General features: G+C 42.4%; 1 protein-coding gene across 5 annotated transcripts in view; it reads right to left on the bottom strand.

Annotated features, from left to right (window-relative positions):
- Window positions 1–14,129, bottom strand: part of Bend7 (BEN domain containing 7) — a 93,423-nt gene that overhangs the window by 41,865 nt on the left and 37,429 nt on the right. For all 5 annotated transcript variants that reach the window (XM_045135427.1, XM_045135428.1, XM_045135431.1 and 2 more), the window contains 2 exons: window positions 9,578–9,700; window positions 4,616–4,884 (listed from right to left, as the gene is read on the bottom strand). In XM_045135427.1, coding sequence (XP_044991362.1) covers window positions 4,616–4,884; window positions 9,578–9,700 — 392 coding nt within the window. The remainder of the gene's footprint in view (window positions 1–4,615; window positions 4,885–9,577; window positions 9,701–14,129) is intronic.

Below are 14,129 nucleotides of genomic sequence, written 5' to 3'. Positions count from 1 at the left end.
TGCTACTTACTATGTTCTAGGCCCTAGGCTAGCATACAATTCATCACTTTTCTAATTTAATTCTCATCTGACAAAGTGGCTATCATTACTATTCCCCAATTTGTAAATGCAAAAACCCAGACTCAGGAAGCTAAGCAAGCAACTTGTTTAAGATCATCCAACTACGATGCGATGAACCAGGGATTTGAACTCAAGAAGCCTGAGCTCGGAACTTGTGCCGTCACGCATCCATCGCCTCAATCTCCATGTGTCAATGGGAAAATGAAAAATGGCTTCCTTGATTTACCTCAGTAGATCCCAGCAGATCATTTTAGCTACTGGGCTAAAAAGTGCCATGAAAACATTCTGAATTTGGAAGATATTTCTGTTGAAAGCATCATGCATTTAAAATCATTTAAGAATATAAAAGAAACATTAACAAATCTATCATAAACTGACGAATACTCACAAATTTATCTTCTGATAATTTTACAATTTGTGCAATTTAGAATTACTGGATAATATCCGTAGTCACTTCAACAAATAAAAGCATTTTCTATTATTAAAAATGATTAGTAGCTGCTCACAGATTCTCACTGCTAAGGCTGTTGGCTTTGCTGAGTTGTAACTCAAAAAGTGTAACTGCTGGGCGTGATTGACACATGCGTTTAATCCCAGCACTCAGGATGCAGAGGTAGGAGGATTGCTGTGAGTTCCAGGCCATCCCGAGACTACATAGTGAGTTCCAGGTCAGCCTGGGCCAGAAGGAGACCCTACTTCAAAAAAAAAAAAGGTATAACTTCCTTTTCTCCATTATTTCTTTCTCTTTCCTTTTTTGCTTTTTGAGGTAGGGTGTACCTCTAGCCCAGGCTGATCTCCATGAAATCCACTATGTAGTCTCTCAAGCTGGACTTGAACTCATCGGGACCTCTGCCTCCAAATGCTGGGATTAAAGGTGTGCGCCACCATGCCTGCTCACAAATAATTTTCTTAAAGCTTGTCCAAGGGTTTCACCAAAGCTCCCTTTCCCCTAAAAAGTTAAGCAACAGCAATAAAACTACCTGAAGTCAGCTACAGCTGCCTAGAGGAATGCAAGTCAAAATACCCAGCCCTGGGAAGCTGGGATGACAAGAGACCAGTGACCGCCGCAGCTGCGCCCTCGTGACAAGAGCTCAACACTGCAATCTCAGCTTGGGTTTCGGGCTTCTGCCTTTGCTTCTGTGTAAGTCAGGCTTGAGTTCTATGTGAGCGCTGATTTAGAGAGGGTCAACTGATCCTGCTCCAAGCGCTGCCCTCATCAAAAGCAGCTTGTTCAGACAGATCTGCTTATTCATGTCAACAGTTCAGTTTACTTAAAAATAGTTACATTTGGGCTGGAGAGATAGCTTAGAAGTTAAGTGCTTGCCTGTGAAGCCTAAGGACCTCGGTTCAAGGCTCGACTCCCCAGGGCCCACGTTAGCCAGATGCACAAGGGGGGCGCATGCGTCTGGAGTTCGTTTGCAGTGGCTGGAGGCCCTGGTAAGCCCATTCTCTCTCTGCCTATTTCTCCATCTGTTGCTCTCAAATAAATAATTTTTTTAAAAAAGTTACATTTGTTCCTATAGTATATTTAGGAAGCACTGCTAAGGTTGAAAAATGACCAATATTCTGTCTCTTTTTCTTTCTTAATAAGTAAATAAAATTATTTTAAAAATAGGGCTGGAGAGGTGGCTTAAAAAGTATCTCCTGTGAAGCCTGAGGACTGAGGTTTCATTTTGGAGTACCCATGTAAGCCAGATACACATGGCAGTAGATGCATCTGGCGTTCATCTGCAGTGGCCGGAGGCCCTGGCTTACCTGTCCTCTTCATCTCTCACTCTCATAATAAATAAATAAAACTGATAAAAAAATGACAAATATTTATTGTGCTTAAAATACTCTAGATACTCCTACGAGTCCAATTCTATGAGGAAACCATTGCTATGGCGCTCATTTGCAGAGGAAAAGCAGCGGTTCACTCGCTCAGGCACACAGCTGAGAGTGTAGCCCGGCAGCCTGCTTTCTTACCCGCTCCCTTTTCAACGAAGAAAATTCCAAGTAACCTGAATCAACAGCTATAGCCTAACTCCTCAGTTCATAGGATGATCACCCCGTGAAGGTACTGGGCGCTCATCAGGCAGAACCTGTGCCTGAATGGACACCCAGGGTCTTCTTCAGTGGACAAGGGCAGACGCCGGCCTGGGGCAGGGAACCAGCCTATGAGAACTTGTCACAGCAGGACAAGAAGACCTCCGAGCGAGCTGAGGTGAGACCGCTTACTAGGTGCACGATGGCACACGACTCCTGTCAGTATACGTGACCCGCTCCTGAGAAGATGGGACAACATCATGGGCATGACTATTTCAAAATGTAGAAAGTCCCATAAGGGAGAACTGTTCAAATTAGAAGAGAGCCCTGAGGTGGACAGGATAGAGAGGAGGAAGAGATAAGCTTCAGTTCAATGGAGGAGGAGTTACAACTGGAGGCAAGTCTGGACCCAATGTGTCATAGGCTTTTATGCACAGTGTGGTCAATGCGAATGTAAGTGTTTTGTCACTTACAGATCAGGTAAATAAAGTTACTGAGTACTGTTTATGTGCCAGGTGCAACTGGACAGTCCAGCGACGTTTGGTCAGTCGGAACATGTGCGATATCTCCAGTATCTCCAGTCCCCCACGGGCCCCTGCCTCTGTGCTGGTACCATACCTTTCTTGCTTTTCTTTAACTGCATGCTATTCTTCAGAGGAAATCAGTGCTTTAGCTTTCATGAACAATTCTGAACATGCTCAGTCAAATTAAATAGCTCTTATTAGCAAAAATTGTCAGGAGTAAAGGTAATTTTACATAATAGATAAATAAAATTAAATTACCAACTTAAAATTGATAATAATAAAATCTTATTTTATGCCATTTTATGAATATACATAAGGCTTTTACAAGATCTCTTTCAATTTATTTCAAAAATAGAGGGCTGGAGAGATGGCTTAGCGGTTAAGCGCTTGCCTGTGAAGCCTAAGGACCCCGGTTCGAGGCTCACTTCCCCAGGTCCCACGTTAGCCAGATGCACAAGGGGGCGCACGTGTCTGGAGTTCATTTGCAGTGGCTGGAAGCCCTGGTGCGCCCATTCTCTCTCTCTCCCTCTATCTGTCTTTCTCTCTATGTCTGTCGCTCTCAAAAAAAAAAAAAAAAAAAATTAAAAAAAAATAGATTTGGAGCTTAACAATAAAAAAGGGAGAAAGTTCAGTTAGTAACGCTAGCCCAACCCAGGACGCAGGTGGTTTATACAGCCCAATTCTGCTCCCAGCGTCAGCACCAAGCAGAAAAAGAATGTTTAGAAAATGTAGGGAAAATGTGAAAGCTTATAGAAAACTGCTTAACCACACTTAGTGGAATAATGTTCCTGTTTCCAAACACATGATCTATGTAGGCCTCTGAGCCAGTGACAACATGGTGGAATCAGAATTGGCGGGTCCCAGAGAGAACTCAGGATCATTAATGAGTTTCTCTATCAAATTCGTAGTTTCAAAGAGCTTAATGGTTGTAGCATATGCTTACAGAGGAAAACAAAATACCTTTTTAGCACTAAGGATTGGATGGAAGTTCACATGATTTTCTAGTCTAAAAATGCTCAAGACGATTACTCTTATTGCCTCCTTTTATTAAAGATCCCATGTGGATATATGCTAGCAAGCTGTCTCCCTACAACTGAAAGAGAATGCTTTATTAAAAAAAAAAAAAAACCCAGCAATTTGTTTCTTATTTAAAGTGTAAAAGGTAGGCCCAAACCCCAATCCTAGATAAGCCTGTGGGTGTTCTCAGCAGGATCCTCTTCCTGTGTGATCTGATAATAATAAAGCACTCCTTCTTATTTATTTTAAGAACTCTGCCAACAAGCTTGGGTTCCCAACATGAATGTACTTAGATAAAGATATTGTAAATTGAGTACACAATTGCAAATTCAGCACATTATGACCGAAGTTCATCTATGGTCCTATGAATCTAAAGCAGCGAGTCAGATGGATACTTCAGATGTACTCCAGCACCCTAGACCGCAACAGCATTCTGGCTATGAGACTAAAATAGCAAACCCTTGCAGAGCAGAGTGTTAACCCATCATTAGAGTAAATGGCACGGCACTACCACCTAATTAGCAGTAGAGCTTGCATCTATAAAACAGAATTAGTACTACTGTTCCTCTTTTATTATTAGTTTGTGTTTCCAGAAAGGTATGACCTTATCTGTACGTGTCTATTCATTTATACCCATCTACAAAGAATTTAATTATGTTCTTTTAGTTTTCTTTACTGAGGAAATTAAAAACTGTCACTTTGAAATTAAAAATGTTAAAGAAATTAGTGAGCAGATTATTTACGCCACCAACCTTCTTTCAGAGATAAAAGAATGGAAATGTGTTTGAATAAATAAAGCACGAACTTTTTAGAAAAGAAAAATCTAGGCAAAGGGAGACTACTACTTTTGTTTCTTTCCCTTTCCACATGCATTCTCTATGTTTCCCTAGTTATCGTGGGCAGAAGGACTTAGGGGGAAAGTACCCTAACACCATAAAATTCCTGAAAGTTCCATCGATTGGGTCAGCAGACAGAAAATATGAACTTACATCTGAGGAAGGTGATTCAAGAACAATGCCAAATCCCGGGACACGGCTCTCCTCGGCAGACATGTGCTCCTTGGCTTGGAGACCAGACTGTCCCATGGCCTCGGCAGCTGGCTTCTTGTCCATTTCCAGCACACTGGGCTTTGGTTTCACAGTCACAGGGTCCCCGGTCTTTGGGAGCACTTTTTTCTTTTTATTTCTCTTGCGTGAGACAGCAGTTCGCTGGGAGCATATAAGGGAAATTGGGGGTTGTTGTCTGTTTTGAGTTCCAACTGTGGACAATAAACACAAATATGGTACCGGCACTTGTGTCTAGCTGAGGAAAGTTAGCCCTGGTCTACGGCTGTGCCTGAGACCTGACACCAAGGACAGGAGACCCCCTCAAGGAAGAAGCAATGGAAACAATCTCACTTTGCACCTCAAAGTTGTCCAGTCAAGCTCAGGGGTACTCTAATGTTCTAAGGGCTGAGCAACTCCCAGGAGAAAGTGGCACCAAATGTCGTGGTTCATTACAGTGTCTTCACATTGCTGACTTCAAAGGAAGGAAAGGGTTAAAAGCTGTGGGAACACACAGCTTCATGACATTTATGTGAGAACTCCAGAACTTACGTTTAGGAATAGATATCCATGCTTTCTCATAAGCCATGTCAGAGATATTCCCACTGTCATTTGGGTTCAATTGATTGGCTACAAGTAACCTACAGGTTCCAAAACTGGCAAAAACGAACCACCGATTGTTTTGGCAAGATTGATCAAACAGTCTGGAAGGATTCTAGAACAGGGACTGTTAGTCATTCAGGATCTCTCCCCATCAAATATTCTCTGTACAACAACTATCTCCAAGACACCATGTTCCATGCTACCAGACCAGGCTAGTTCTCTGGAACTCACTTTTACATAGATGAAGAGTAAGGATGAATAATTCTGAACAAGTCAAGCAAATGAGGAAAATCTACGAACAGCCTAGTCCCATGAGAGAAGTCCAGCACGAGGACCAAGGTGCCCACTGGACATAAACTTAAAGAACAGCAGGTGGGGCCAGAGCAGGGTCCCAGTCACTCATACGCATGCAGGCGGACCTGGGGTCACAGTCCCACTGCCCACGTGAGCTCTGGGCATGGTGGCACGTATCTGTAGTTTCAGCACTTGGGAAGTAAAGACAGGAGAATCCTTAGGGTCTCTGGGGCAAGTTGGCCAGCTAGACTGACCAGTAAGCTCTGGGTTCAGTGAGAGTTCCTGCCTCAGTTGATATGGTGGGAGAATGATGGAGGACGACACCTGATGTTGACCTCTGACCCCTACATGCATATGCAATGATACACATATGAACATGTACAAATGTGTAACACACACACACACAGCCATAAAAATAAATAAACAATTTCAAAGAAAACCCAGAATGGCAAGTTTGGTTTTTACAGTACGGTCTGAAAAGTGTTTATTAGCCATTTGAAAATATTCTGATGGAATGTGAAACAGGAAAATATGGCTGAAATTTGCATTAAATCCTCATATATGAATATGGTTTCCTACATATGACCGCCAGATGCACTGCTTTTTTTTTTCTACAGAAAGAAATCTATCAAAAAATAGCCAAGTGAAAAGTAACGACAATTCAAATGTACATGGATATGGAGTATATTTCCTCTAACTTATTTTCGGTGTGAAAACAAAGACACACATTTTATCTCCACACTGGAGGTGACCTATAAGGATCAAAAGCAAGGAGCTGGAGTTGTGTAACCACTCATATGGCAATCGGTGTCACTGGCTCTAGCCTTTAACTGCACATTAGATTACTGGAGTTTTAAGAATTTATTTTTATTTATTTATTTACCTATTTATCTATTTATTTATGTGAAAGACAAAGAGGCAGATAGAGGAAGGAAGGAAGGGAAGAAGGAAGGGAGGAAGAGAGAGAATAGACATGCCAGGGCCTCCAGCCACTGCAAATGAACTCCAGACACAAGTCACCTTATACATCTGGCTTACATGGGTCCTGGAGCATGGAACCTGGCCTGGGTCCTTAGCCTTTGCAGGCAAGTGCCTTCGCTGCTAAGCCATCTCTCCAGCCCAATCACTGGGGCCACAAAAGCACATCAATACCTTAGCCCGTCCCAGGTTGAGTGGGTCAGAAGGTTGGCAGAGGGTCGGGGGGAGAAGAGGGGGAGGGAGTGACTCTAGGACACAGCCACATGCACCTGAACTCCAGCCTAGTCTGTTCTGTCCCCAAGGGCCAGTGGACTCTCGAAGTGATGGTCAAAACCGGCGAGGCCACAGCTCTCAAGCCTCACTCTTCAAGTTAAAAGTGAGAGCGTTTCGGCGTGAAGCAACAGAGGCTACTGCAGCTCCGCCTTGACTCTTACTGAGTTCCGCAGAGCTGAGATTCTCGCACTCAGGTCTTGCTGCTTGACCTAGCTCCCTCTTCTCTTAAAGTAAGGCTGGAACTTTCAAAACATAATTTAAATCTAAGTCTCAGAGGCAATAAACCCTAAGTAAATTTGCCCACACAATGCACAGTTTTTAAGACAATTAAAGGAGCGTCGTCCACTCATTTTATCCTTTATGCTATCCACGGCTCAGAACCGCTCACCTCCCTAATCTTCAAAGATTCAGAAAAGAAAACATGGTGACAAAGTGGCATTTACTTAATAGATTCAAAAAAGCTTCAGTCAAGGATTTAAATGGTTGCAATTTGTAGCTTGCCATTTCAGTGGTAAGGAGCTTAAGTAACAAAATAAATCATTACAATTTCATATGCATATTTTCTTAAGTACTAACAAATTCTCCCTCTGTGCAAAGGATCCATCCAGAATAAAATAACCTTTCTGCTTGAGGCCCTTACTTTGGGGCCAATAACCTTTGTCTGGTTAATAAGAACACATATTATTGTGGTGGAACAATGTGAATTAAATACTTTCTGGACTGAAAAAATGCTTACTTTTGCCTTGGGACAAGTCCAAATTTTCTCCTAAAAAAATACTACTTTCTAGCTGGGTATGGTGGCACACACCTTTAATCCCAGCACTCAGGAGGCAGAGGTAGGAGGATTGCTGTGAGTTCAAGGTCACTGTGAGACTACACAGTGAGTTCCAGGTCAGCCTGGACTAGTGTGAGACCATACCTTGAAAAACCAAAAAAAAAAAAACCAAAAAAAAAACAAAAAAACCCCTACTTTCTAGAAAGCCTTTAGCTTGCCTTATGTTAAAAAGGTGATCTTGGGCTGGAGAGATGGCTTAGGGGTTAAGGCACCTGCCTCCAAAGCCAAAGGACCCAGGTTCAATTCCCCAGGACCCACATAAGCCAGATGCACAAGGTGGCATATGCATCTGGAGTTCGTTTGCGTGGCTCAAGGCCCTGATGTGACCATCTCCCCTCTCCCTCCCTCCTTCTCTCCCTCCCTCCCCCTCTCCCTCTCTGCCTCTTTCTCTCTCTTAAAAAATAAAATAAAAATTTTTAAACAAGTGATCTTGGGTGACTGAAATGTCCAAGTATGAAGCTTTATAGTTTTAATTTTTTAAAAATATATTTAATTTATTTGAGAAATTTGGGAAAGAGAAAGAGGCAGAGAGAGAGAGAAAGAAAGAGGGAGAGAATGGGCGTACCAGGGCCTTTAGCCACTGCAAACAAACTCCAGATGCATGCGACCCCTTGGGCACCTGGCTTACGTGGGTCCTGGAGAATCAAACCGGGATCCTATCCTTTGGCTTTGCAGGCAAACACCTTAGCCACTAAGCCATCTCTCCAGCCCCTGTACTTTTAATTATTTTTAAATTATTTTTACTTACTTGCAAGTACACGCACACACACACACACACACACACACACACACACACACACTCAGGGCCTCAAGAGGCTGCAAACGATCTCCAGATGAACGCACTACTTTGTGTATCCAGCTTTACATGTGTCCTGGGAAATCAAACCCAGGTTGTTAGGCTTTGCAGGCAAGCTCCTTAACCACCAAGCAATTTCTCCAGCCCAAGCTTTTGTATCAAAACCACATCGCTGAACATGAGGCTTTTTACTAGAATTCACTGAATAGCACCAAGAGCAGTTTCTGAGCGACTTCTGGCATGGCACCCTGATGAAAGGGAAGGAAGGTCAGTCACGATGGGGCTGCGCTGCCGTCCTGCACCGAACTCAGAGGGAAGGCTCAGTAAAACGGTTTGTTATTTCTTGTGCCTATGACAAGAACTTCCTGGTTTTCCTCCTGACTGTGGACACTGGAGAACGAGTCCCTAACTAAAAACTGTGAGCCCAGATTTTAAACCCTCATCGGTGCAGGTGACATATGTGTGCATTACGCCTTGCATGGTGCATTTACAGCTGCTCTCTCCTGAGTCAAAACCCACCTTCCATTTGCAGATGAGAGCTGGGAGGCTCAGGACTCATCCAGCTAGGAGGTGAGAAACTTGGCATTCAGTCCCCAAATATGCACCCTGTTCTGTTGTTCACCTCCTAGATGAGGTCGAGAACAAAAACAGAAGTTGTGGATCAAGGGGCAAGACTTGAGCTGTGTCTGAGCTACATGCTGATGTGAGAGGAGAGGTCACAAGCAGAGCGTGAGGCTCCCTGCTTCTCGCCTGTCTACATCCATGCGCGTCTTCAACAGGGAAGCTGCGTTTCCTGAAGGGCTCTCTCATGTTAGATATTCCAAAATTTAATTAACTGACATTTGTGAAGTACCAGGAGCTCATGGGATGAAGTACACTGAGAGCATGTACATAAGCCTATGAGCTGTATTAGGAGCAATATAAAATGTGTTTGATTTGCTAAACACACACGTACGCACACATGCACACACACCACCACCACCACCAACAAAAGCACAGAAAATGGATACGTGAAAAGGTACAGTGAGACAGCAAGGTGGGATGGTTCTAACCAAAAGACTGTGAAATTGCAGTGAAGATGCCACATATGCAGTCACAGAGGACATATGCAGAGGACTGCTCTTTGTACCTGCTTGAAACTGCATCAGTTTCCTCATGGTCCTGAGTTCCTGCAGAATGGCCTGCAATGTTGACTGGCAGTTACAAGTACAGCAGTTTGATCCAACTGATGAATTCACCACCGGAAGTTCTCCTAAGTATGAAAGGAAAGAATGATATATTCCCAAAACACACACACACACACAAATCTATAAAGAGAAGGGGGGAAAAGGTATGACAGGATTTTGAAGTGTGTGTAATAATCATGAAACTGCCTAAGAAAAACATACCCAATAATTTTCATCACCTAAATTTGGGGGTATGACTTTATCCAAGCTTGCGTATTTTTTAAAATATATTTTATTTATTTATTTATTTTAGAGTGATACAGAAGTAAGCTGGGAGAGAGAGAGAGAGAGAGAGAGAGAAAGAGAGAGAGAAAGAGAAAGAATGGGCACACCAGGGCCTCCAGCCACTGCAAACTCCAGATACATGCGCCCCCTTGTGCATCTGATTATGTGGGTCCTGGGGAGTTGAACCTGGGTCCTCTGGCTTTGCAGGCAAGTGCCTTAACAGCTAAGCCATCTCTCCAGCCCTTGGGCTTGTGTATTTTAAGGTGCATTCATGTCACAGGTGGCAGGGTCTGCGTGAATACATGCACACAATGAATGCACGGCCATGGAAGTCCCCTGAGGTGAGGCCATCTCACCCTAGATAGCAAGGCCCTAAGAGTCACCATAAACATTCATGCTAGCTTCTACAAAAAGAACATTAAACGAACTCTGAGAGCAATTTTGCAAAACTGCTGGTGTTGTGTATGCTATCAGGGTTCATATTAAGAACTACATCAGTCTATTAAAAGTTTGATGGTAAGTGTACTATTTCAACAATGAAGACACATAAAAACTTCTAGAATAGCTTGGCTGGGAATTGTTTGAGTGGGGAAAAATAGGGGTGCAAGGTAGAAGTGTGTACCTTGATGAGCTAGAGGTATTAGAGTGCTGCTTTTCTTCACAAAGGGGTCTTTCTCTAATTTTTATCCCTCCCACTTCTTTTTTTTTTTTTCCTGGCTGGATAAATTTATTTATTTATTTATTTATTTATTTATTTTAAATTTGTATTAACATTTTCCATGATTATAAAATATATCCCATGGTAATTCCCTCCCTCCCCACCCCCACACTTTCCCATTTGAAATTCCATTCTCCATCATATTACCTCCCCATTACAATCATTGTAATTACATATATACAATATCAACCTATTAAGTATCCTCTTCCCTTCTTTTCTCTACCCTTTATGTCTCCTTTTTACCTTACTGGCCTCTGCTACTAAGTATTTTCCTTCTCACGCAGAAGCCCAGTCATCTGTAGCTAGGGTCCACATATGAGAGAGAACATGTGGTGCTTGGCTTTCTGGGCCTGGGTTACCTCACTTAGTATAATACTTTCTAGGTCCATCCATTTTTCTGCAAATTTCATAACTTCATTTTTCTTTACTGCTGAGTAGAACTCCATTGTATAAATGTGCCACATCTTCATTATCCACTCATCTGTTGAGGGACATCTAGGCTGGTTCCATTTCCCAGCTATTATAGATTGAGCAGCAATAAACATGGTTGAGCCCGTACTTCTAAGGAAATGAGATGAGTCCTTTGGATATATGCCTAGGAGTGCTATAGCTGGGTCATATGGTAGATCAATCTTTAGCTGTTTTAGGAGCCTCCACACTGTTTTCCACAATGGCTGGACCAGATTGCATTCCCACCAGCAGTGTAGAAGGGTTCCTTTTTTTTCACATCCCCACCAACATTTATGATCATTTGTTTTCATGACCCTCCCACTTCTTACATCCCCTCACCAGTCTCTTTTTTTTTTTTTAAATTTTTATTTATTTGAGAGCGACAGACACAGAGAGAAAGACAGATAGAGGGAGAAAGAGAGAATGGGCGTGCCAAGGCTTCCAGCCTCTGCAAACGAACTCCAGACGCGTGCGCCCCCTTGTGCATCTGGCTAACGTGGGACCTGGGGAACCGAGCCTCAAACCGGGGTCCTTAGGCTTCACAGGCAAGCGCTTAACCGCTAAGCCATCTCTCCAGCCCTCACCAGTCTCTTTTTTACTGTTTAAATTTAGTGTATTTTCTTTAACAAAACTGTTCCATTCTGTTTTCCGTATATGTAAACAAATTATCTCTGGTTTGGTCTTGAAATAAAATAACACATTTGGTAGCTTTTGGTAGTGTTTTTAGAATAAATTTTAAAAATACTTTTTTTTTTCTTTATTAGAGAAAGGGGGGAGTGGGATGGGCTCGCCAGGGCCTCTTGCCACTGCAGGTGAGCTCCAGACACGCGCTCCACCTGGCGCACTTGGCTTTACGTGGGTACTGGGGAACTGGCACCCAGCCATCATGCTTGGCAAATAAGCACCTTACCATTTAGCCACTTCTCTCGCTAAAGTAGCCTTTGGAAAAGAGATGTGAAGACAAGGTCCCCTCTTGCATCAAGTCCAACCACTATGAACTGAAGCTGTTTAAAGGGAAGCTACTGCTTACGTTTCCGATAGGTGGGCAAATCAAAGTTCTAAGGTTTTGTTCCAAGTATGTGACTTATTAGACACTGGATATAATTTAAATACCATAATCTGCACTATCAGTGGATACTAAAGTTCACCACAGCAATACCATGAAATAACTAAAGAAAAGCTTTGGAATCACTTTTCAAAATGAGATGTTGTAACATTTAAGTTAGAAATGATTCCAATGAAGCACCAGGATGGTCAAGAGTTAGATGCGGGTGAGCCTGAGCAATGCCAAGTGGTGAGGGTGAGGCACCTTAAAACCTTAAGTCCATCTCTCTCTCTCTGTGTATTATTTATTTTGATTTTTCAAGGTAGGGTCTTTCTCTAGCCCAGGCTAATGTGGAACTCACTCTAGAGTATCAGGCTGGCCTTGAACTCACAGTAATCCTCCTACCTTTGCTTCCCGAGGGCTGTGATTAGTGTGTGAGTGCTGTGTGCATGTGTGAGAGTTCTGTGTGTGTGTGTGCGTGTGTGTGCGTGTGTGTGTGTGTGTTTGTGAGTGCTGTGTGTGTGTGAGCACCACCACATCTGAAAATCAATATTTAACTTAATTCCTCACATTGACAGCAGGAAATAGCTATGAAATTATTACACTTAATTTTATGAAGTTGTTACTTAATATAGCATCTTTACATTTGTTTAATTTCTCTCAGATAAAAATGGTATCATGTATAGTCTCTAAGTGTTTGTGTATATAAGTTTTGTTTTTGGTTTTTCAAGGTAGGGTCTTGCTCTAGCCCAGGCTGACTTGAAATTCACTATGTAGTCTTAGGGTGGCCTTGAACTCTTGAACTCACGGTGATCCTCCTAGCTCTGCCTCCTGAGTGCTGGATATAAAGGTGTGCACCACCACATCTGGCTTTGTGCATAGTTTTGACAAATCTTGTTTTGAAAATGGTCTTGTATGTATTTTGGTAATAAATGATAAAGATTACTATCTACATATAGTTTATGCAATCATGACATGACTCATATATATTTCCCTTGTTTTCACAATTGTAGACTGTGAGGTCCACTTGAGAGTTTTCACAAATAGTAGCATTTTGTGTTTGTTGTTGTTTTGAGGTAGGGTTTCACTCTAGCCCAGGCTGACCTGGAATTCACTCTGTAGTCTCAGTCTGGCCTTGAACTCATAGCAGTCCTTCTACCTCTGCATCCTGAGTGTTGGGATTAAAGGTGTGCACCACCAAGCCTATAGGAAGTCCTACACATTACAACATGCATTATTCAAGGTTCGACTGCACAGTGCTTTTTATTGGGAGCCTGCAGGCAATAAACACGGGAAGGTCTGCTGACAGAGTTATTTGTAACTTTAACATTTTCCAAGCAGACCTGTCACCTTGTTGTGGGCTGGAAAGAAGAGTACTCGTTGCCACAGACTGTCCATGTAGGGCCAGCAACGTCACACATGGTAAAGGGCATCGCATGTCTCTTATTGGCAGGAGTTAGGAGAGCTCTACAGAACATTCCCAAAGCACTAGTAAGCATTATCTTTATGAGTTTTAGAGGACAAAACTAGCTCTTCTCAGCTCATTATAAATCATTTTCCAATTTTAAGAGAACTGACTTAATATTTTTATGGAGGAGGCTTTAAAGAGCCTCCTCCTCCAAGCTGGAAGCATGCCAGCACATGAGCCTGATCTTGGCTTATGTACCACTGAGAGGAAGAGAAGACCCCATACGTCTCTGGGGTCCCCAATGTTCCCTCATCAGTATCACAGGATGTCTTCTTATGCCCCTGGATTACTTATTGTGAATTGTGTTTAAAAAAAAATCACATCAAAACATCTTCTTTTTCTTCAAAAATATCATAAAATAAAAATAAATGGAAAAAAGTTTATTAACTTTCCAAGCAAGGTGAAAATGCCTTATTTTTTCCTTTGTTCTTTGTGAAAACTATAGATCTGGACATAATTTATAAACCAAATAACATCCAATGTCACTGGATGTAAAATTAATATGACCAAGCAAAGCATCAATTTTCCCCTTAACAGTTGCGGATTTTA

Source organism: Jaculus jaculus, chromosome 15 (assembly GCF_020740685.1).
Source record: "Jaculus jaculus isolate mJacJac1 chromosome 15, mJacJac1.mat.Y.cur, whole genome shotgun sequence".
Lineage (NCBI taxonomy): Eukaryota > Metazoa > Chordata > Mammalia > Rodentia > Dipodidae > Jaculus > Jaculus jaculus.
Note: the sequence above shows the minus strand (reverse complement) of the source record. Positions and strands in the feature narration are given on the sequence as shown.